Source organism: Pelodiscus sinensis, chromosome 1, assembly GCF_052426305.1.
Source record: "Pelodiscus sinensis isolate ZL-2025 chromosome 1, ASM5242630v1, whole genome shotgun sequence".
In the NCBI taxonomy this organism is placed as follows: Eukaryota; Metazoa; Chordata; order Testudines; family Trionychidae; genus Pelodiscus; species Pelodiscus sinensis.
Window position 1 is genome coordinate 101,705,761 of NC_143052.1, and position 25,324 is coordinate 101,731,084.

The following is a 25,324-nucleotide window of genomic DNA, read 5'->3' on the forward strand; positions in this document are numbered from 1 at the left end:
AAGTAGTTAAGTGACTTGCCCCAAAGGTCATGCAGTGACAGAGCTAGCTCTAGCTAAAGCTAGATCGCCTATGTTCCAGGCTAGTGCTTTAACTGGGTCATTTTTCCTCTCTCTTCAATTCTTCCCTCCTTCTTTCCTCCCCATTGTTAAATAACTTAATATGTTGTTTCAAATTTGAACTTTACATTTACATCAAATCATCATAGAGCAATTTTACTGAGATTTAAATGGATAGGACATTTCTTTTGGTCTGGTTGTTGTGACTCTGATTTCTGTGGCACAACAACCAAAGCAAAAGAAATGTCTTATCCATTTAAACCTCAGTAAAATTGCACTATGATTAAATATATAAGCATATGCCTAACCTTTGATAGGTTAGCAGCTCTATAGACTTTAATGGGACTATTAATACTTCATACCTTGCTGAATAGCCAATAGGGATATTTGATTTTATGCAGCAATAAACCACTATGTTTTGTAGCTAATGTTTCAAAGATGCTTTTAAACATTCTGAATTCAGAAAGAATATAGTATAACTGTAGAATGTAGAAGTATGTTAGTGAAAAAATATGTAATGCATTTATTTCTTTTCTTCTGACAGGATTTGACAGGTCTGGAGCAAATGCTGATAAATTGCTCTAAATCGCTTCCTGCCAACATCACTCGGATTAATATCATTCCTCCAACTCAGGAAGCTTATTATGATCCCAATTTGGTAAGAAAATATTTAACTTAAAAGTTGTACTTTTTGTCTCATTCCCTGAGCTTGTGTCAACTGAGTGTTGTTTTCCCTGCACAATTTTAGGAAAGAGAGCTCTGTATTTGGTCTTGAGATGTCGTCCTCGTAATTCTGATGTAACTCTGATTGACTTTTAATGTGGTTAAGGCTTCCAGTGCCTAAATCACTTTTAAAAGTGGGAGGAGTGCTTTACTGATTAGGTATACCCTTGTGCTATAATGGCAAATTGCTCCTAGTGTGATCTCATCTTTGCTGGTATAGTTTATTACATACCCCCTGAGTTAAATGTGGTGTAAAAATTGCAGTTTGCCAGTATAATCTGGACAATACTAGAGGTTTTTTCTGGCACAGCTATATAGGATAATGGCCACACCTCTTCACACCCTTGACTTATAACTATGCTTGCAGAAATTTTGTACATAAGAACATAAGAATGGCCATACTGGGTCAGACCAAAGGTCCATCTAGCTCAGTAGCCTGTCTGCCTACAGTGGCCAGCACCATGTGCCCCGGAGGAGGTGGACCAAAGACAATGATCAAGCAATTTGTCTCATGCCATCCGTCTCCAGCCTCTGACAAACAGAGGCCAGACACACCATTCCTACCCCCTGGCTAATAGCCTTTTATGGACCTAACCTCCGTGAATTTATCTAGCTTCTCTTTAAATTCTGTTATAGTTCTAGCCTTCACAGCCTCCTCTGGCAAGGAGTTCCACAGCTTGACTACGCGCTGTGTGAAGAAGAACTTTCGCTTATTAGTTTTAAACCTGCTACCCATTAATTTCATTTGGTGTCCTCTAGTCTAGTGGTCACCAACCCGTCAATCGCGAGGCATCGACCAGTCGATCGCGAGGTGTTTGGGCAACCCCGCCCCCTATTTTCCCCCCACCCCCGAGAAGCCCCACTACCCACCTTTAGTTTAGTGCCGGCTTCCCGCGGGGTTGATGGAAGTCTTCTCTGAAGCCCGCGTCACTTCCGGGGGTTCCGGAAGTGCGTGGGCTGCTCCCTCTCCCACAGCTCTGTTGCGTGCTGGGGTAGGGGGCGTTGGCCCTAGAGGGGTGAGTTGGGCGCAGGGATTTCCCTGTGCTGTGGGAGCGGGAGTCGGCCCCGGGGTTTGGCCGCGCTGCGGGAGGGAAGGAAGTTGGCCAGGCTGGGCCGTGCCGTGGGAGGGGGGATTGACCCCAGGGTAGGCGCCCGCGGGGGTTGGCCGTGCTGTGCCGCGGGAGGGGGGTTTGGCCCCAGGGCAGGTGCCCACGGGGGTTGGCCGCGCTGCGGGAGGGGAGGGGCTGGGCTGGGCTGCGCCGCAGAAAGGAGGTTTGGCCCCGCCGCGGGAGGGGTGGAGGTTGTTCCTGGTGCAGACTCCCGCGGGGGTTTGGCTCTGCCGCGGAATGGGGGGGGTTGCCCCTGAGTCAGGCTCCCACAGGGGTTTGGCCCCGCTGCAGAATGGGGGGGTTAGCCCCGGGGCAGGCACACTTGGGGTTTCCCTGCGCCGCGGGGGGCCTGGAGGAGGCATGTGCTGGCTTCCCATGGGGGGGGGAGGGAGAGAGAATCCTGGGAGGAGGCAGATGCAGGTGACTGTGCTGCCACTGGCACCCTGTCCCCCTCCCCAGACTCCACTCCTCTGTCCCCAGCTACAGAACTCTGTCCCCACTCCCCGAACTCTGTCCCCATTCCCCTGTCCCCAGCTACAGAACTCTGTCCCCATTCCCGTCCCCACTCCCCGAACTCTGTCCCCACTCTCCTGTTCCCATTCCCATCCCCACTTCCCGAACTCTGTCCCCACTGGCACCCTGTCCCCTGCTGCAGAACCCTGTCCTCTGCCCTCCCATCACCCCGTTCCCTCTCCCCTACCCCCAGCCGCAGAACTCTGTCCCCACAAAATGTATAATTATAAATGCTTCATTTTAGATTTAAATAGCATGAATAAAAAACAGACCATTAATTTCATAACTATAAACACGTGATTTTAATTTTATATATCACATAATTTAAAAATAAAGTGTTTATCAGTGTGTGTAATAAGGGCTGGGGATAGCAAGTGATGGACAGGAGGAGAATAGAGGGGGCGGGGCTTCAAGAAAGGGGCGGGGCGGTAGAGCTTCGCCTGTTCTGAGATTTAAAAAGTGATCTTCGGTGTAAAAAGGTTGGAGACCACTGCTCTAGTCCTTATATTATGGGAACTAATGAATAACTTTTCTTTATTCACCCACTGCACACCACTCATGATTTTACATACCTCTATCATATCCCCCCTCAGTCTCTTCTTTTCCAAACTGGAAAGTCCCAGTTGCTTTAGCCTCTCCTCATATGGGACCTGTTCCAAACCCCTGATCATTTTAGTTGCCCTTTTCTGAACCCTTTCCAAGGCCAAAACATTTTTTTTTGAGGTGAGGAGACCATATCTGTACACAGTACTCAAGATCTGGGCGTACCATAGTTTTATACAGGGGCAGTAAGATATTCTGGGTCTTATTTCCTATACCTTTCTTAATAATTCCTAACATCCTATTTGCCTTTTTGACCGCCACAGCACAGTGTGTGGAAGTTTTCAGAGAACTAGCCACGATAATTCCAAGATATCTTTCCTGATTTGTCATAGCCAAATTAGCCCCCATCATATTATATGTATAGTTGGGGTGATTTTTCCCAATGTGCATTACTTTACACTTATCCACATTAAACTTCATTTGCCATTTTGTTGCCCAATCACTTGGTTTTGTGAGATCTTTTTGAAGTTCTTCACAGTCTGCTTCTGTCTTGACTATCTTAAACAGTTTGGTATCATCCTCAAACTTTACTAACTCACTGCTTGCCCCTTTCTCTAGATGATTTATGAATAAATTGAATAGGATTGGTCCTAGGACTGACCCTTGGGGGACACCACTAGTTACCCCTCTCCATTCTGAAAATTTACCATTTATTCCTACCCTTTGTTTCCCGTCTTTTAACCAGTTCTCAGTCCATGAAAAGATCTTCCCTCTTTTTCCAAGACAATGTAATTTACACAAGAGCCTTTGGTGAGGGACTTTGTCAAAGGCTTTCTGAAAATCTAAGTATATTATATCTACTGGATTCCCCTTGTCCACATGTCTGTTAACCCTTCAAAGAACTCTAATAGATTAGTAAGACAGGATTTCCCTTTACAGAAACCATGTTGACTTTTGCCCATCAATTTATGTTCTTCTACATGCCTAACAATTTTATTCTTAACTATTGTTTCGACTAATTTGCCCAGTACCGACATTAGACTTACTAGTCTGTAATTGCCGGGATCACCTCTAGGGCCCTTTTTAAATATTGGTGTCACGTTGGCTACCTTCCAGTCAGTAGGTACGGAAGCCGATTTAAGGGATAGATTACAAACCACAGTTAACAGTTCTGCAATTTCCCATTTGAGTTCTTTTAGAACCCTTGGGTGAATGCCATCCGGTCTCAGTGATTTGTTCACATTAAGTTTTTCTATTTGTTCCAAAACCTGCTCTAATGACACTTCAATCTAGGACAGTTCCTCAGATTCATCTCCCACAAAAGACGGTGCAGGTTTGGGAATCTCCCCAACATTCTCAGCTGTGAAGACTGATGCAAAGAAATCATTTAGCTTCTCCGCAATGGCTTTATCGTCCTTGATTGCTCCTTTTGTATCTTGATTGTCTAGGGGACCCACAGGTTTTTTAGCAGGCTTCCTGCTTCTAATGTACTTAAAAAACATTTTGCTATTGTTTTTTGAGTTTTTGGCTAGCTGTTCCTCAATCTTTTTTTGCTTTTCTTATTACAGTTTTACACTTAATTTTACAGTGTTTATGTTCCTTTCTATTTATCTCACTGGGATTGGACTTCAGTTTCTTGAAAGATGCCCTTTTGTCCCTTCCCTGCTTCTTTTACCTGGTGATTAAGCCACGGTGACTCTTTTTTAGGTCTCTTACTATGTTTTTTTAATTTGGGGTATACATTTAAGTTGGGCCTCTATTATGGTGTCTTTAAAAAGTTTCCATGCAACTTGCAGAGATTTGGCTCTTGTCACTGTGCCTTTTAATTTCTGTTTAACTAACCTCCTCATTTTTGTGTAATTTCCCTTTTTGAAATTAAATGCCAGAGTGCTGGACTGCTGAGGTGTTCTTCCCATCACAGGACTGTTAAATGTTATTATATTATGGTCACTATTCCCAAGCGGTAATATAGATATGCCTTTAGGCTATTAAGTCATTTGGTTGCTTTTGAAAAATTTACTTTAGTGCTTTGCTGTATCAGGGCATTTAAGTCTTTTTAGGTTCAAACCAACACTTTGCAGTACATTGTACTCAGAAATGAACTTGGTAAACAGAGCAAATCATAGAGCGTAGGATAATATACTTCCACTGACAAACAGTCCTTTAAAATATATGAACTTGAGTACTAAGGAGACCAGTCTGCCCTAAAGGAGCTAATGATTCTTGGCAGTTGTTTCTTCAGCAAAATTTAGGATAGTGATCAACCGCATCAAAGTGGTCTGATGAATTGGAAATGTATATTTGGGAATGCTGCAGATATTCAACACATTGCAATCCAGATTACCTCACTGCCTTTGTGGTATTCACATCTTTGTAATCATCTGAGCGCAGTTTGAGCCTTTGCATAGTTTTGCAATCCGTAGGTTTGTCAGTGAAGTGAAACTTTGAGAGAAGGTAATAAACTTTACTCGGGATAGAGTTAAAAGTACATAGTTTTATTTTATTATTTTCATCTATTTGGAGTGCTAATAAAATATAATTTGTCTAAGCCAGGGGTGGCCAACCTGTGGCTCGCGAGCCACATGTGGCTCTTCAAAGAAAAAATTGAGGCTCTCACACCCGTGGCTCTTCTCATGGTCCCTTGCTCTGACCTTTTTTTTTCCATGTCTGGGCAGGGCGCTGCTTGGCGCAGCGAGATCTGACCCTGTAGCCAATGGAAGCCTGCTTGGGCCACATGTAGCTCTAAAAGGGGGTGGGTGGGCAGCGCTTTTTTTACTTCTTTCCCTCTGCTCTTTGCGCTGTATCCACCACTGTTTTGGCTCTTCATCTGTAATGGTTTGGCCACCCCGGTCTAAGCACTAATACATAACAACTAACATCATTTTTAAGGACACTTCAAATAGTAACAAAATAGTGTTTGTTTTTAGCACAGAGACAGAATTTATTTTTACTTTTGTGGGCTGCAGGGGCTACATTTCTAGGAATGAATATAGCTTTGTAGAAAACTTCACTTGGGAATAGAGATTTGGTTCCCAGAATTGTTTACATACAGTTCAGACTAGGAATAATAAGGCTAATACTCATCAGCTGTTCTTTAGCACTTGCCTGGCCAATTTTACTAGTTGGCATTGCCTGGCTTGTATCAGGAATGCCAGAATCAGCTGTCCAGCCTGCTTCAACTAGTGAATATTGTTTGGGGGATGGAATCCAGAAGCTAAATAGAAAGTACAATACAAGCCCTTTTATCCAATATGGTGGAAGAATGGGGAAGAAGAGGGGTGTACTGGTAAATTAAAAAAGCCAGTTAACTAAGATGGAGGCGTTTGGAGAGTGGGTCATGGATATGGCAGGGGGAGGGAGCTTGGGTCCAGCAGAAACTTGGGGTGCAGGAAGTGTTTGGAGTGCTGGATTGGGGGCAGATGCTCCCTTCAGGCAACTTCCACAATCAGCTCCCCATCCCTGCTGATCCTGGTGGAAGCATGGTCAGGCAGCTCTGCTGTAAGCAGGCTCAGCATCTGTAGCCTGCGGTTCCTGGCCAGTAGGCTGGGAGCCACAGAATCGGTACTTGGGGAGAGGGGTTAGAGGCAGCTTGCCTCCAGAGCTGCCTAACCATGCCTCCACCAGCAAGAGCAGGGATGGGGAGCAACTTGTGGGGACCACCAGAGGTGAGTGCCCCTCCTATATGGCACCCCAAATCCCTCCTGCATCACAATCCCTGCCTTAAGCCTCCTTCAGGACCCAAACTCCTTCCAAGATCATACCTTGCAGCCCCTCTCATGCCCCCAGTTCCCGGCTAGCCCTGCACCAACCGCATAGTAAACCGGACTTTCTGTGCAGATCAAAAATGCCAGTTTGTTGAGTGTGCTGATTGGTGAAGTGCTAGATAAAATGACTTTTATTGTATAACAAATACTGATATTAGAATGTATCAACATTCCTTCTTTTTTTACAGCAAACTGGTTGTTTTTCACAATACATACTCTTTATTGCTTTTCATCCTAGGGGGAAAGTTTTGTGCAGTTCTCTGAAGACTGTAGAACTCTGTTCTTTTTATAATGCATTTCTTTCCAGGAGACTTAATAATATTGTTTATAGAGCAGTTATGCAAGGATATTGTTTACCCCAGTTGTATTTTTTTTACAGCCTCCAGTGACGAAAAATCTAGTAAATAATTGTAAGCCTGTGACTGACAGAATTCGTAAAGCATACAAAGACAAAAACAAATATAGGTATGTTATACTACTTTTAATTTTTATACTTGTTTTATAACATTTGTTAGTCATAGCAATAAGATGCAGAGTGAAAATACATAACTGAACATGTTAAAATACATTTAATTCAGTGCTCCTATTAGTGGTATTTAAAAAAGGCAGATTAGTGAAAAAACAAAATTAATAACTACTTATTTTTTCTATTTACTCTTTATTACATTTTATTTATTTTTATACACACACACATATGAAACAGATCAAATTATACATACATTTCTAATAATAACCATTTGCTACTTAACCTTCACTGTACTGGAAACATTTAACTATATGTAATATGAAAGTTTAAAATAACTAATTTATATTTGTATTACACAGTTTACAAACAGAAAAAATTTGTTTATAAAAATACAGTTCGTTTTACATCTTTTTCTGCCTTATCCTTGTTTTATGTACAGAAAAATTGAAGAAAAAATATTATTAGAATAAGAAAAAGAACAGATGCAAACTTCAGAGGAGGGGGAAAGAAGAAAAGGAACAGAAGTGGGCAGAGGGTGGAGATGGCCAGAAGGGGGAGGTTTGCCATGCATTTAATAGTGTCATTCAGATACTTCTGGGAAAGGAGCAGAGAATCTCTGATAACTTTTCTTGGGTTCTTTTCTTGAAGAAGTGAGTTGTGCTCACGATAATATCTGTATATATTTTTGGTTAGTCTCTACGGTGCTACAGGACCATTGTTTAATTTTTTTTAGTTACAGACTAACATGGCTACCCCTGTGAGACTTTGCTTGTGTATTTCTGTTATGGCATAAAGATGTTAAAATGTGGTTAATTGACTAGTCCATGGAATTTCCATCGACTAGTCGATAGGCTCTTACACATTCCTCCTTTGAATGTACAGTAGATTCCCGATTATCCGATCTAAACGGGACTGATAGGTGGTCGGATTAACGAAAATGTCAGATAATACGGATTACCTGAACAGTACAGTAGTTGATTCGGGTGGCCTGGCCCCTTCCTTCCCTGCAGCCCCCAGGCGCGGGCAAGAATGGCCCCACTTGCTGCCCCGTCGCTCCAGGCGCTGCTGCTGCTGCTCCTGCCAGCTCCACTCGGTCCCCATTCCTGCCTGGCCCCTTCCCTTCCTGCAGCTTCCGGGCCCGGGCCTGGAGAATGGCAGGGTTGTCGATCTCAGGGTAAGTGTAGACCTGGCTTAAGAGCTCTAGGTGGACTGCATGCAGCACAGACTGATACTGAGGCAGAGCATAAAAGGATGCAGAAGGATTTTCCTTTCCTTTGCATATGGTAGGTGTTAATCTGGGCTCCCCTCTTAAGCAATCTCATCTCCCCTCCTCCTGGGGAAGAAAGGTGCTGCAGCCCAAGCTGCCTTATGTGTTTCCTGCAAGGAAATAAGTGCATTGAGAATTTAGAATGGGATTCCTCTGTTAGTTTGGAGCAGGGTCATTGTTGTCCTGCCCCCCATGTGTGTTGGGAATCTGTCTGAACTCTTGAGCTGAGGGTTCTGTCAGATCTAATAGCCAGGTAAAATAACTCGCTGCACAACCTATTTAGTCTCTTTAGTGCTCTTTCAGCCAGGATGGACCTCATTTCCCCAATGACACATATGCCAGAAAGTCTGACAGTCACAGACTCCTCTCCCAAGATGGGAGAGAAGTTTGTGAGGCCATTGAAACTTGCCTCCCTTTACTTAAGTGGCCACAGAATCTAGTAGTGTAGTCAAGCATCAGAGTTATGAACACCAGAGTTATGAACTGATCAATCAACTACACACGCGATTTGAGTCGGAAGTATGCAATTAGGCAGCAGTGCACACGTACACACACTCACACTGTTAAATGTAAACTAGAGAGTTTTTTTTAAAAGATTTGACAATGTAAGGCAGCTGTGTGCTTGTTGCATTTAAAGTACAATGGTTAAAAGCAGCATTTTTCTTCTGCATAATAAAGCTGTATTAAGTCAATATTCAGTAGTAAACTTGTTTTTATGGACATAGTTAAAAGGAGGGAGTTTTCTGGAGGAATTTAAATTAAGAGGTGCAAGTGGTTTGGCCTGACAGAATGAGGAGAATATACCAACCATAGGGGAGCAGCATGAAAAAAGGAATGACATTTTTTGTGGGACAGTTAAATGGGACTTCAAAGGTCCTTTTAGCCTCTAGATTTCTTTTTGAGACTGTATACTTCATTAAGGAGGTGAACAGTTAACAGATTATCCTGTAAGCATCACCCTTAACAGATTATGCTTATTGGGTAACTGTTAACCATTACCTGGGAGCAGCCTCCTGCCTACAGCTCACTGCGAGTGGAGGGCTGCTCCAGTTCTATGGGGCTACTGGCTCCCAGTCCACATGGGCTGGGAATTGGCAGTCTTGCACTGGGGTAGTAGAGTGGCAGAAGTGGGGAGGGGAGGCCTGCCAACTCCCATTGTGGGATCGGTAGCAGCTGGGCTAGAGCAGCCCTTGCCTGTGGCATGGGGGCCATTCCAGCGTGGGTGGGGGGAACTGCACCACCCCAGCCTGTTAGAATGGCCTCTTCCTGCTCAACTCCATTTAATCAGTTAACTGGTTAAACGTAATATTTAGCCACTTAACTAATTAAATGGGATTTTACATCGCTACACTTCATACATTGACAGCTTTATCAATATTTGTAATGTATTGCATTTAATTGTAAGGCCCACATCCTGCAAAGACTTGTGCTCCTTTACACACACAGTAGTTTCATTTGAAGGCAGAACTAATCTCAGTTTGTCAAGTTAAGCAGAAGTGTGAGCCTTTGCAGGAATTGATCATAAGATTATAGTTTTACATAGTCCTCTATAATTACAATATTTCGGTTTTTTTCCTTTGGACTTTTAGTGTGAGGAGTGAAGAGGAGGGAGGGAGGGATGAAGAGAGATTACAGGAAATCTAATATTCTTCCTGAGACCTGTAGTTAACTAATGTGTGTGTGAGAATTCAGGTCTTAATTTTCCAACAGTTAAGTAACTAATTTTTAAAAAATGTACAGAAAAGAGATTCTGTGGAAGAGCACCAGCTGTAGAGAGTTACCTTCCTTGAGTAAATATATTCAGATATGAATAAAATTTTAAACTATTGTTGGTCGGGGAGGAAAGGGATAATCAAATACAGGGCAGTGCAGCAATAAGACATTTAATCTGTAGAATGTCATGTTTGTTCTGCTTGATTCATGCTATTATGCTAATCTAAAAATTATTTTAATATTACTAAGATTTGAAATCATGGGAGAAGAAGAAATTGCTTTCAAAATGATCCGCACCAACGTTTCGCATGTAGTTGGTCAGCTAGATGACATAAGGAAAAATCCCAGGTATATGTTGTTTTCCAATTGCTTTATTTTCCTTGAGACAGCATCAAGCACCTTTGTTTTATAGTATACTCTTAATAATATTTATTAGATGTAAGGCAATTGTAACTAAAACATATTTTCTAAACCTCAGGTTGCAGTATTAATCATAAATAAAAAATATTCTGTCACTAGTACTGCAACTTATTTTCATTCCATGCTTTTTCTGCCACGTAATTTTCATTTTTGTAATAAACGACAGCCATTTAGTATTCTGGAAAATGTGATGAAAATTGTGAAGAACTTTTATGTAGAATAACTTGAAATCTTGTTATCTGACTTTTTCATTCACTACTGCTAATGTTTTCTTATTTATAAAACCATTGGAAATGTGCAGAAAGGAGTTGAATCTTGAATAGGATTCTACAGATCATAAACATATCACGTCACAGACTTTAAAGAATAAGGCCACTTGTTAATCAATTTTGCACATATATTTTTAAATATTATTAAACATTTGAAGACACTAAATATTACAGATTGTACTTGTCTAAAATTTTTGAAAGAACCTCTGTTACAAAATTAGTGTGGTGATTTACTTTGAATATAATGTCAAATGTTTTGCCCTACCTACTCACCCCCTCAGCATATGTGTACACAGCCTGTGGCAGTGAGTCTCAGAACCCTGTTTGACAGACTCGGGCTTGTGCTGTGGTACTACAAATGTAGCTGTGTAGATGCTGAAGCTCAGACTGGAGCTTAGACACTGAAGCCTAGAAGGGAAGATAGGCTTCAGAGTCCAAACTCTAGCCCGAGCTGCAACACTTGCTTAGCTAATTGTAATGCTGTAGCATGAGCCTTGTGAGCCCATGCTTTGATACTCCTTGTTGTGGGTTGCCATTCACTTGTAGATGTACCTTCAATTATAATGAACTCTGTAAAGAGTGGTAAGAAAATAGTAATGTTAATGCTTAACTGTTGCTATTACACTTTTGGAGTAACTTGTAGGCAGCATTATGTGTTAGAGCAGGAGATGCAGAGTCGAAAGAATTGTGGGAGCTTGGGCAGATCACTTAATTTCTCCATGTCCCGCTTTCCTCATGTGTAAAATGTGATAATACTTACCGAACTTTGTAAATCAGGGGTGGAGAACCTAAGACCCAAGGGTCAGGTGCACTCGAGCCCTCCTGTTGCCTGCCCACAGCCCCTGGCCCCTGACTGATTTTTCTGTGGGTCATCCACCCTGACTCAAAAACGATTCCCCATCCTTGTTGTAGAGCCTCATTCAGTGCTTTACACTTAATCATGAGTATTATTTGCTCATTTACTAATCCATGTAAGTGGTTTTTACAAAGTGTTCCAAGCAAAAGCTTCATATAGGTATCATTTTGAATACCAAGAACTTTTAAACCAGTAGGTTCACAACCTGAAAGAACTGAACTAGTCCTTCCATCTTGTGCAGCAGATGTATAAAATGTCTTTGTTTTCTGTCTGATAGTCTCAGACAAAACCTTGATAACAGAGGTACTTTCTATTCTTGTTGGATATTAAATATCCATTTGATTTGCCTCATTCTACTTTGACAAAATATTGTTTGTGCGCTTTTGTATAGCGCACAGTATTTGGTTGCCACACATTTGAAGGTAATGGGCAGAGTATAAAGATCTAGGCAGACAGTGTCCTTCACCTCAGAGAGAGTAGCGTGTTGATAGTGAAGCTTTACGTAGGTAGCTGGTGAGCCATTTTGAGATCTCTTTGAAGGCCAGGTGCTAAATACATGAAAAATACTATTTTCTCTTCCCTTTGAAAGGACATTTTATACTATACAGCAGCTGACTGAGCCCATTTCTTCGCAAAGGTTAGCAGTTACAAGGCATATGTAACCAGATATGTTTTATTTCTCTGGGGAAAAAGTAAGACTCTTTTGTCTTGCAGTATAAATAGGGCACAAAATCTTGCCCATATGTAGGAAAGGGCATTTTGCCACCAAACACCACCTCGGAGTGGCAAAGTCATACAACTGTCAGGCACACTATATGCTTCTTCAGCTACAGCAAATTTCACTACCTAGATCTCAATGCCTTTGTATTTGGACTCTATTCAAGTGTCTTTTGTCTGTATTCCAGTTAATTGGTGATTTTTCCTATAAATCCTAGAGATAAGGTGGGTCAGGTAATATCTTTTATTGGACCAACTTCTGTTGATGAGAGAGATGAACTTTTAAGTTACATAGTTTACTAGTAAAAGTTTGGCGGGGGGAGGAGGAGGGTGGTGTTCTGGATACCAGACCTGTAAGCTCAGCCTGGATCTGCAAGTTGAGTTATGTTCTGTCTGGCTTGTATGTCATCACCAATAAAGATTATTCAGGTCAGCCTTCAGTAATACTGTTAACTTTGTACTGCTTCACATGGGAGCCTCTGAAAAAAGCAATATAAATGGTTAAACTATTAGTATTGTACTACAGCACCTAATAAATTGCAACTCAATGTATCATTTATGATAATCAGAGAATAACATGTATTATTAGTTACTCATGAAATGTCTTGCTAATGTTGTAATTTGTACCTTCATTGTGATGTTTATAATCACAGAGGGCTATGAGATGGCTCGTAAACATCTGCCATTAATTGCATTAGAGGGCAGAAGTGCACATACACACGTGGTACAGGACAGATGCAAATATAATATGTTGTTAGGTACAAGAGATATATGAATTCCTTGCCATCCTGTGTGCTTAGAGGATAAGGATGGCCTTGACTTCTAACAGCCAAAAGATTAATCTGATCATGAAAAAATGAGTTCTGTTACTGTATTCCAATATATCTATATCCACCAAAAATACAGTTTGCAAATAGGATACTTCGTTTAGTATGATAACAAAGCTAACACTGACTCTTAATTTTTCCAGAAAATTTGTCTGCCTAAATGACAACATTGATCACAGTCATAAGGATGCTCAGACAGTGAAGGCAGTACTTAGGGACTTTTATGAATCAATGTTTCCCATAGCATCTCAATTTGAGCTGCCAAGAGAATATCGGAATCGCTTCCTTCATATGCAAGAGCTTCAGGAATGGTAAATTTTACAGATTCTCTTCCACATTCTGCATGCACTATTGTACTGCATCAGCATCTAACTCAATGGTGCTGTTTCTCCCAGTCATTGGTAGGCAACCAGAGTTTTTTGGGGGGGCCTGCGATAAGTTTTTGTTTACTGTTGCTCGCACACAGGGTTACCAGATTTCACTGGTTTCTGTTCACATAATTTTTCTCCTACTGATAATACTAAACTGACATGCACATAAAGCAAGGACACATGAAATGAGATGTGTTCTGATTGCACACAGCATTTCAGTGTGAGAGCCATGCGCGCCTTCTGCATCCAATCAAAGTGCGGCTGCATTTCAGCCAGCTCACCTTGCAAACTTAGGTGTGCAAGTGCACTTAACAAAACTACCGTATCCTGGGAGACCATCTTGGTTATTACAACCTAGTGGCCCACTTAAATGAAGGAGGACCGCTCATGAAGCCCACTCACTAGCCTGGGTTGCCCATCACTGCTCCAGATGTTGTTTAGTATTATTTCCTTTTGGGAATATTTGTTGCACTAGTATTAGATGTTAAAACATGTGTAACTGCTGACAAACTCAGCTACTGGCTCCCACTTGCCTCCCTATGCTGCAGCCTCTGATTCAGAGGCAGCGGTGCAGGGTGGCAGGTGGTTCCCTGGGAGACGGTGCACTGCTGCTACCCCTGCACTGCTGCCTCTGCTACAGAAGCAGCAGCGCAGAATGGCAGCCGTTTCCTCTGGAGCACGGCAGAAGCCTGCATGTAACCATGAACGTTATTTGATAAGAACAGGCTTATCAATTAACTGTTTTCACAGTTATACATTCACATCCCTAACTAGTATTACAACTTCTCATTAAGTGTCTTTTTAACTTTCAGATAACAATCAGATAACATAAGCTAAACTCAAACTTTAATCAACAGAAGAGATAATACAAATAAATTACCATCTTGATCTAAAGTTTAGTTTCAGATTAGACTTGGAAATTATCAAATATCTGCTGAAGATAAAATCATTGTTGCCAATTCTCATGACATTTTTTTCATGAATGACAAGATTTTGGCAGAGACTGGAGCCTGGTCTCATGATGATGTAAGAAGCTCTGTCCCTCTGGCAGATTTGAGCCCTGCCTTGTGGAGGACTTCCTGATTGATTGCGGCCCAATTTATCCACCTCCTTGGACAGACCAGCCAGTTAGAGCTGTTGCAGGAAGAGCTCACTGTCTTCCTGTCAGCAGCCTGAAGCCATTTTCACAGAAGAAGAAGGGGAAAAGAAGGAGAGAAGCAATAAGGCATAGATTATTAGATTCCAAGGACAGAAGGGATCATTATGATCATCTAGTCCAGGGGTCAGCACTCTTTCCAAAGTGACATACCAAGATTTAACCCTCCTGGCCTGGGCCATGCCGCTCTCCCGGGAGGAAGAGAGGGGCTCTCTCCACTGTGCGTCCCGCTTGGTCTCCTGCACTGGGCTCCACTCTGGCTTTTCTTGTGGGGAGGGGAGGAGCAATGCGGGCACGCTTCCCCGGAAGCTGGATGCGGTGCGGAGCCATGGGGCTTCCCCAGCAAAGGAAGCCAGCGCTGGCTCCAGTCATGTTGGGGAGGAGGTGGCAATGCTGGATGATCGGCATGGGTTGGAGTCAGAGTGGCTCGGCGGGGAAGAGGAAAGGGGGGGGCTTCAGGGAAATGGGCAAGGCGGGGGTGGGTGGGTGACCCCAGGGTGTCCAACTCTACTGGGGGCAGGGTCCCATAGGGATCTGGTCCATGGTGCCCTTGCCTTCCTGCTAATCACCCAGGGGCCAATGCAGCTTTGGGGTAGGGGGACACCCTCCTGTGTTTTCCTCCTCCCTCAGCTGCCCTTGCCACTGCCCAGCCTCGAAGCCACAGCCCAGGCAGCACTCATCCTCTGGCAGGGGCCTGGCGGTGGCGGAGCTGTCAGTTGGGTGTGACTTCAGCGCTGTCTTTAGTCTGCCTGCTGGGGGCACCGCGAGGCAGAAAGGGAGGCAAGCAGAGTGGGGAGAACTGAGGCTGCACGGCTGGGGCTGTGCAACAGGGCGGAGAGCAGTGGGCTGGAGGAGGTGGGGACGGGACTGTGAGGTGAAAGCAGCGGAGGGGCTGGAAGAAGCAGGAAAACAGTACTGCAGAGCAAGCCGCCCTCCTCCTCATGGCTGCCTCGCCCCAGCCCAGCTTCAGCCTGCTCCCAGCAGCCAGCTCAGGGATGCCCCACTCCCCCTGTGGCCTAGCTGTCCCTGAAACAGCCCCACTCCGCCATTTAGGCCAGCTGCCCCGGGAGCACCCCCAGCCCCTGGAGCAGCCCCTCTCCTCTATAAGGGCTGGCCACCTACATATCCGCCCCAGCCCTTGAAGCAGCCACCTGTTGTTCTGCCCTGTAGCCCTGGTTGCTGGAGGAGCAGTTGCTATAGCTACGTGGCCCAAGCCCTGCCAGCTCTTAATACATTTAAAAGGTTGGTGCACAGCACTGGGGACCCAGCGCGAGCTGGGAGAGCTGATTCCAGGCTCATACCAGGTTCCTCCCCCCCATGCTTCTGTTTCCCAAGGGGCCTTCCAACCTTCTGCTCTTCCCTAGTTTCTTTCTGCAGGCCTCACATGTGCCCCTTTTGAACATTCGGATTACCATGGTTAGGGCATGTTGAAATGCTGTTAGAAATCCATTTTTAGCTATGATTGCATTTAAGCCATGTTACATTTGAAGTGATAGACTGTGGACAGATCCCAAGATCTGTTCCAGCATGCTACTGAAGTAGTTCACTGGAAACAAAGAAGAGTTATGATAAAAATATTAATTACAAATAATAATTTTGCTTTTTTAAACCAAGTTATATAGTGGTAAATTGTTACACAATAGAGCATATTTTTACTTCATGGAATATTAGGAACACAACAATATGTCAGTGCAAAGGTACAAACATTTATATATAAAACTCTGTTTCCATCTTTGTACAGGAGAGCATACAGAGACAAGCTAAAATTTTGGACCCATTGTGTGTTAGTGACATTGATTGTGTTTACGGTCATCTCCTTTTTTGCTGAACAGGTAACAATTATAATTTCACCCAAATATACAACTTTAGTAGTATACAGTGCCATCTCTATAAAATGAATTAAATATGTGTCGGGGTTTTGAGCAATAGCTGAAGTATTGTTTTGTGGCATACAAAATATAGATAGTAAAGAAATTTGGAACAATAAAGGAAGGAAGGAAGTTTACACAAGTGATTTGTGATTATTATAGGGATCCTCATTTTTCAGGTGACTTACTTGTGATTCCTTAAGAGATTTTGACTTTTTGAAGGGTGAGTTCTGAACACCTTTTGAAAATCAGGACCATATAAGGTGTGTCTGTCCTCAAAATCACCAATCACCTTTGAAAATCTTGGCCTTTAAATAGTTCTATCAATCAAAAGCAAAGATAATATTAGAAAAATGTGAATAAATACTGATCAGCTGGTCCAGATAGTATCCAAGTTAGGTCAGAAAGCATCTGATCCAAAACCCACTGAAGACATCATTAGAAAAATCCTGTTGACTTCAGTGGATTTTGGACTAGGCCTCAAAAGAAAGTTTCTAGTTATGCAGACTCTTAGACAAGGGAATTATTTTATGCATTGAAGTCAAAAGTAGTGGAGCTAATCACATATTTTATATTTTGGGGCTTCTGTGCTTGCTCCACTCATCTGAAGAAGTGGGTTGTAACAACAAAAGCTCATGGTACTATATATATATTTTGTTAGTCTGTAAGGCTATGTCTAGACTACGCTCTATTTTTGAAAGAGGATATGCAAATTCCGTGGGATTTGCATAGCTTCTTTCGATCTTACTTTCGAAAGCAGACCTTTCAAAAGTGAAAGTAGTCTGGATGCGGGGGTTTTTGGGGAAGAAAACCTTTTTTTGAAAAAACTGCCCTTCCTTTAAAAATGAGGTTTATGCATTTTTTTCAAAAAAGGGTTCCCCCCCCCAAAAAAACCACATCTCCTCCCCTCCCCCCCCAAAAAAACCACGTCCAGACTACTTTCACTTTCGAAAGCTCTGCGGAATTTGCATATCCCCTTTTGAAAATAGAACATGGTTTAGACATACCCTAAGGTGCTACAGGACCACTTGTTTACTTTTTTTTAAGTTACAGACTACCACGGCTACCCCTTTGAGACTTTTACACACATTTTTTGTGAGAGATCAGAGCCTTAGATAACAAATTTATCATGTCATTGCAAATTGTTTGCTTGTTATGTCTCCTATTGATAAACCTTATTTTTATGGTAGTTTTCATATCTGATGGGGAAAAAATCATTTTTGTCTGTTGCCCTGTGTATCTGTTCTATGTTGCTTTGTTAATCTTGTTCACTCTTTCCATGATCTGATTAGGATAATGTGATTTTTTTTTAAAAGCTTACCCATTATATTTTTATTTAGTCCTATAAAAAAATTCACACAGCTCTTAGGTGTGCAGCCACTCCCCAACGCTTCCAATTTGTAGGTTTTTAAATACTGGAAACGTCTGCTGTTTAAAACCATGGAAGGTATAATAAATTGATTTAGTGCAAGGAGTAAAGCTTGAAATTTTATATTTAAGAACAGACACCTTTGTGAGAATCCTCTTGAATTGTGTCCAGTTATTTTATTAAGCTAGTCAAAATATTCACTTTCAGATTTAGTATATTTATCAGAGTTCTTCATCATCATCATCATCATCATCATCATCAACAACAACAACAACCATGGGCTCAACGCCCGTTGGTATCTGATACCTCCCTCACTATTTCCTTCCATCTTTCCCTGTCCAGTGCGGAGTGGCTTAGTTTCTGTAGACTAGCTCCACACCAATCTACTATATCATCTACCCATTATCTGTGGGGTCTGCCTCTCTCCTATTTGGACCATCCAATATGCCGAATACCAGGGTCTTAACTTTTTGCTCATTCATTCTGCATATATGCCCAAATAGCTCTAACTTCAGTTGTATAACCTTCTGCAGTAGGTTCTCTTTCGGCTATATCTTCCTTTATAATCAGGGTTGGGGAATATTTATTCATATTGTCTGGGTCAATAACACTGGAACATTTATGAATCTAATAGACACACATAAGTCTAATGGAAGGAAGTTTGAATAATTGCTCCCTTCCTCTTGTGTAGTGAAAAAATGGGAGGGGATAGTCTTTTATACTTAATTGCTATGAAATGATCATGTTTTATGGGATTTGCGGGGGAAAAGTTTGATGACCCATTCCCCTTTTGATATGTGTGAGAACTAAATATTATTTTTTTAAATCTTTTAGCTAATTGCACTTAAACGAAAGATTTTTCCAAGGAGGAGGATCCAAAAGGAAGTCAATCATGAAAGAATCAAAGTGTAGAAGATCTTTGTTTGGAAATCAGTCTACCTCAAGATGTAATAAGCATTTAAAATTGTTATTGGAGAGGTGTCTTTATGATGTAACATTTAGCTAGTTTGAAATGAAGAGAAGAAGTCAAATATCCATAAATTAGAACCTTCATAGCACTGTATATGACACCCAAACTCCTGAAAATATGGGGAGGAAGAGAGCATGTGTGTCGACCGTTCTAAACTGGTTTTACTTTAGAAGAATTAGCTCGCGGGTATGTTATCCTTTTTATAAAAAGGGTTACTGAAACAAACCTAGCTGCATTTATAGCAGTGGATGTTGCCAACTAAATTGAAAGTTAAACTGTTCAGGATTAACTAGAAAGATGTCTTTGACCTTGCATTCCAGAGCATCTTGCAGATTGCTGAATTCATCAGTACATTTGTGTTGATGTTGCTTTTTTCCAGTCTTAGAAGAAAAAGAGGAAAATTGCTTACTTTCCCAATCAGATATTGTCTACATTTAATGACTATTACATTGTTTGTATGTAGCAAAATACAACCTCAAATTGGTGTTATTTAAATGAAGAATTTGGATTATATATCCTACTCTGATACAAACAAGAATCAAACTACTGTTATTTTAAATATTTTATTTCTCACCCAGTTCATTAAATTGTCAGGAGTACTCTGGTATTGTTTGAAGGCCTAATTACACAGAGAGAACTGCAGTCAAGTAAGTGATTAGGATGTTAATTTTACAAGCATTGTAAATATATGAGCAAAAGTGCCTCAACATATGAATAAGTAATATATTGTTTTAATGTAGCAGTGTATTAGAGCAATGTTTCATTTGTGAATTTAGTAATTATATTTTCATGTGAAGCATTACTGTTTTTAAATTTGGACAAGCTTGAGTAATCCTGTCATACGTTGTTAAGACAGATATCAAGATAGCACAGTTTTAAAAGGAAGAGGATACTGTTACTCTTTTCATGAAAATATTTTTGACAGAATATTTGCAATCATAGTTACTAACAGTAGTCTTCTGAAATCTCTATTTTGTAATTGGAACATGAGGTATACAATACATTGTGTGCTGTAAGATACTAACCTTGCTATAAACATAACTAAAGTCTTGTGATAATTAACAGTGAAGTTAATTGGCTTATTCTGTTTTTGCTCTAGCGGAAAAGAAAATACATCCAGTTTTGTAAATTATTCATACCTATTATTCCTGTAGATTTTGCTTGCCATTAGAAATATTCAGTAGTAACTATAATTTGTTGTCACATCATTCAGTGCATTTAGTGGATTGTTAAACCAAATGAGATCTAATATTAAGCATTTTAAAATGCAAGCATTTTTCTTTTTAGAGTTCATACCAGAAAACCTCTGAGATACTTAATATGATGTGGACATATTAAAGTTATATAAACACATAGCATATAAAATAAGCAGTTCATCTCCGCCCTACTTTCAGTTGTCAGTCTTCTATTTTGGAAGAAATGTCAACAAATGAAATCACAGGAAAGCCAGAATAAAATAGTTATATTTTAAAAAGGCATAAACTATCACGTAAATTAGGTTAAAAAATTGATCTACCTTAAAATTGGTTTAGTATACTACATTCTGTTTTTTAAAGTGCTTGAGTGCAAGAAATGATTAGGGGTGGGGGGAACCCTAAAGTCCAGTTTTTCAAAACTTTTAGCTAAGTTACATGTGCAAATCATGTATTTCCATATACAGATGTCATGTCAGTGCACAAGTGCCCATTCTTTTGTGCAGTTTAAGCAGACAGTTTTAAAAACTGGGTTTATATTATCCTTTTCTTTTCAGCAGTAGCCAGCCAGCAGATAGAGCATAAATTAACTAACAACATTTATTTCATGTTCTGTGTCAGTATCTGTGATAGTGATACCAAAATGAATAAAGCATGCAGAGCTGAAAAAGCTTTGTGTAGGAGGAAAATAATACCCCAATATTTGGGAAATTAGAAAGGACAAAACTGTTGAAATAAAATATTTCCAGTCTTCTGTGAGGTAAAGAGCAGAGAAATCAAATTATAAAGCGGTTGACAGTATGTTTTATCTTTTGGATCTTTCAGAATTTTTATGTAACTATAATACAGTTCAATAAAGTAATTGGGAGAGGTAAAAACTTCATTAAGATTGTGTTCTGATGATGAAACATACAGATTCACTATATGGTTTCAAAGACATACAATCTTAACTTTTTCTTTATGGAATTTTCTGAATATTAGGATTGTTCTGAGTCATGATGATTACTACTTCAGAAATCAGGAAATCAGAAATCTGCTAACACTTTAATGTCCAACAGCAGTCAACAGCTTACTCATATCATTTTTTCCTCAAAGGTCATATCTTTTCAACCTTATTTAAAAACATTTAATTTTGAAGTGACCTGCTATTCAAATCAAAAGAAATTAGGATATGAAACAATATTAAAGTCCAGAGAAAAAGGACTTTCAAAACTTTGCTACATTTAATGCTTTGGATCAACTTAATTCAGGGGTAGGAAATAATTTTAGCAAGGGGGCCACTTCAGAAATTTTTGAAGTGGCCCTGGACTGCAGAAGGGGCAGGGGCCAGGACACTTCTGTGCTTTTCCGCCCACAGACCCTGATTGGCCTGGTGGTGGAGGAGCAGCGTGTGAAGTCTTTGTCCCCTTCCCATCGTCCCCAGAGAGAACTGCCAGCTGTTCTGTTGGTGGTTCCCTCTAGGCACCTGTGCCCCTGGTGGCAGGAGATTTCACATGCTCCTCCCACCCTCAGGCCAATCAAGGCCTGGGTTTGGGAAAAGCATGGAAAGTCTCTCACTCCCTGCCCCTGCCCTGCAAGGGGTACACAGTGCTTAGTCAACCCTGGCAATTAACTCTAAGCACCATGTGCCACTGACGGGGGAGGAGACTTTGCATGCTTCCCTATCCCCAGGCCCTGATTGTCCTGGAGATGGGGGAGTGGCAGGGCATCCGCAAACAGGGAAAAAAGTTTGGCAGGCCAGATCTGGCTCTCAGAGGCCCTTTTGCCCACCCCGGTCTTAATTGCATCACTTTGGTCATAAAATTAGTGAATATCACCTATTGAAGACTACTTTAACTAAAAAGATTGTCTCTAGCATTTGATCCATAAGACGTAAAATGCATATCATAACCTTCTAGCTCAGGCACGTTTTGGCTATTGTGCATAACTTTGTCAGCAAAGTGTAACTTAAGGCAAAATATAAATCTTCAGATGAGAGATATCAATTTGATCATGAACATTAATGTAACATTTGCTAGTATAAAGCTAAAGATTGGCTGCACAATAGTAAGTCCTGAGTCCAGCAAAGTGCTTTGTGTGGGTGGACCCTTACCTCATATGAGATGAGCCTTTTCTCTAAGTTATAAACTAACACAGCTATCCCTCTGAGATTTTTGCTGAACTAGGATAGATACCATTTCAGTATACTGAGACAGATTGTGCTTGAGTGCCTTTGGAATAGAGAAGGTAAAATATTAGTAAAATTGAACAATTATTTATAAATAACATTTTTAAAACATTGTTTACATTGAAATCCTTTTGATCATGTCAGCATTTTTCCTTATTCACCATTAGCTAAGTATTAATACATTTAACAAGTTATTACCTAGAGTACATCTACACTGCACTGCTATTTTGGGATACCAAAGATATCCCGAAATAGCTATCCCAAATCTACAGCAGTTGCCCGTTATTTTGAAATATTTTTTGAAATAACAAGCACACTATTTCACCATCCCTGTAAGCCTTGTTGAGCGAGGGATAAGGGATGGCTCAAAATAGTGCATTATTTTGAAATTTGGCTCTGTGTAGATGCACCAAATTTCAAAATAAGCCCATTTAAAATAGTTTTGAAATAAGATACGCAATTTGCACTTATTTGAAGTTTAAGGTGGTAGGTAAACGCACTCCTAGTATCTCAAGGGGCCTTTTTAGGATCTATTTGAAAGCCTATTGTGTTACTTGGAAGACTTTGAATCCATTGAGTGAGCTTTGGATCAGGCACTAAGGCTCTGCTTCAGCAAGGTATTTGAGTTCATGAATGATCACATTGAAGTCAATGAGACTGTTCTATTAGGCAGGTGCTTAAATAGCTTCCTAAATTAGGTCCTGTGTGTTTCAGTTAGAAACCACATTTAAGGAAGTAAGATGTTGTATAGATAAAGTATTAAATAAGGAAGAAATATTAAATAGGGTCAGGCAGATTTTCAAATACTGTATCTTGGTAAAACCACTGTTAAATTCATTATTCTGGTTTTGAATTAGTTAGGAAAAAATATCTTTAAAGTGGTATTTCTTTATTTTACAAAGTGCTCATTAAAAAATGTGGTGTTTGCAGAGAATGCCACTGACGCTTAAGCTCTAGAACAGTGTTTCTTAAACCTTTTAATACCGAGGAACACCAAACAATAAATTTTTTTTATGGGGAACACCCAGGATTTTTTGTAGAGATGGGGGGGGGGGGAAGGTCAGGGGGAGAAAGGGGCCAGGGGGCAAGTTATTGAGGGGGGAAAAAAAGGATCAGGGAAAGTTATTGAGCAAAAACAAAACAAAAAAGGTTGCCTGCCCCTTTAAGGGTGGCCATTTTGAATTCTTTTGTTCTCCATGGCACACCTCCGACTGCCTCAGAACAGTTTAAGAAACACTGTTCTGGAAACAAGATAATAGAGCTCATTTTCTTCTTTCTTTTATTGGTTTTTAAATACTTGGTCTCTCTTTTAGAATTGTTAACTTGAAGATCCTCTGAGGCTTTCTAAAATATAATGTCCTTATTAGCTTTAACACCTAATAGAACTCTAAAAACAACTAAATTTGTGAAAGAGCATTCCTTTGTTTGATGTCACTTGTAAAAAGAGTGGCACTGGAACCAAGGAAATTCTCATGACTTTTTTAAATTGCAGAGCTTGTTAGAAGATGTGAATCTGTCTTGAAGAATGCATGGATTGCTGAAAGGGCTCAATTTTCAGGCTTTTTTACACTGGGGAAATTGATGGGCATAGCTATAATAGCACAGAATACTCTGCAGAAGCTATTCCAAAATAAAGCCCAATGAAAACAAGGCCTTAATCTTCCAAAGAATATGTACCTGTAAAGGGGGAGAGGGAATGTGAGCAGCATTTTTGGACTTAGAAATTTGTGCTATGCAGTGTCCTCCATAAATGTTTGTTTTTGAAAGTTCCCTTTAAAAAAATTGTCCTCCTTCTTGTTAGTTTTACTGTGATTTCCACTTTCTCAGTGCTCTGAATACCTAAAATCCTATTTTTGCTCACGGTTGGTCTTTAATTATATCACATGCTTATTTTTATTAATTTCTAAATCCTGCTAATACAAAATAAATTATACATTGGTGCATTGTATAATAAAATATTTCTGGACATTGAGTAATTTGTCCTTTTGTTCTCTCTTTGCTTGGTATGTCTTTTCTGGACATTAAAGGAAAGGACTCTCTTTTCTATTAATGTACATTTACCATATACATTTTATTTTCCACTTCTGAAATACAGCTGCCTCTTAGATTGGTGGTGGCAAATGTCCATTGCTTGTTTGTCCAGCACAATGTACAACACTGGCAGAAGGCTAGAATTGGCCAGACACTTCTGTGAAAAATGCCTTTAGATATTTCATATCCATGTAAAGCTGAAACACACTGTGGAAGATAATGAAGGGGAAGCAGGTCCCTGTGTATAAACTGTACATGAATGCATGAAAGGGTGGGTGAATACTGTATGGGTGGAGAAGGAGATGCATAGTTGCTTGGAGCTAAAAGCTTGTGTTCCCAGGGGAGGCACATATTGGAGGAGTTAAAATACATGTAATTATGTATCCTAGAATCTCAGGGCTGGAAGAGACTTCAGAAAGAGACCTCTGCACACACCAGAGCTTAGTGGGGCCCAGCATAGTAGATTGTGTGCTCCAGCCCCAGAGTGGCAAGGGGGATAGGGCCTGGATCACCAGCCTGGGGTGCAGTGAGCCTTGGAGGCCAGATCCAGGCAAGTCGTGGCTTTTGAGGATCTTCACCAGATCCCGCTTTCGTGGGCCCTTCCCACCATAATATAAATATTAAAAATTATTTTTTGATATCACTTTAAATCATCTTTTTTTTCTGTTTTAGGCAAAATTCAGTAGATTTTTGTGGGCCCTAAAAGTTTAATTTTTTTCTGATGTGAGGAAAAAAATTAAAACATTTTCTTGGGCCCTAAAAGTTCATTATTTTTTTTCTTCTGATTTTCAAAGAAATTAAAACAGTGTCGTGGGCCCCTAAACGAATGGTGGGCCCTAGGCACTGTCCCTACTGGATCAGTCGGCCCTGATCTTCACCCCTGGTGTCAATGGTTACATTTTCGCACCCCCTAGCACGAACACTGTAGGAGGTGTAGGTGGGTCAGACCCGAGTT

At 40.9% G+C, this 25,324-nt stretch overlaps 1 protein-coding gene across 3 annotated transcripts in view; it reads left to right on the plus strand.

Annotated features, from left to right (window-relative positions):
• The window catches only part of GNPTAB (N-acetylglucosamine-1-phosphate transferase subunits alpha and beta), a 73,460-nt gene extending 49,150 nt beyond the window's left edge, over positions 1–24,310 (plus strand). For all 3 annotated transcript variants that reach the window (XM_075939116.2, XM_089781815.1, XM_075939127.2), the window contains 6 exons: positions 602–715; positions 7,089–7,174; positions 10,405–10,503; positions 13,388–13,555; positions 16,513–16,603; positions 18,843–24,310. In XM_075939116.2, coding sequence (XP_075795231.1) covers positions 602–715; positions 7,089–7,174; positions 10,405–10,503; positions 13,388–13,555; positions 16,513–16,603; positions 18,843–18,920 — 636 coding nt within the window. In that variant the 3' untranslated portion in view covers positions 18,921–24,310. The remainder of the gene's footprint in view (positions 1–601; positions 716–7,088; positions 7,175–10,404; positions 10,504–13,387; positions 13,556–16,512; positions 16,604–18,842) is intronic.
• Positions 24,311–25,324: the final 1,014 nt, after the last annotated feature.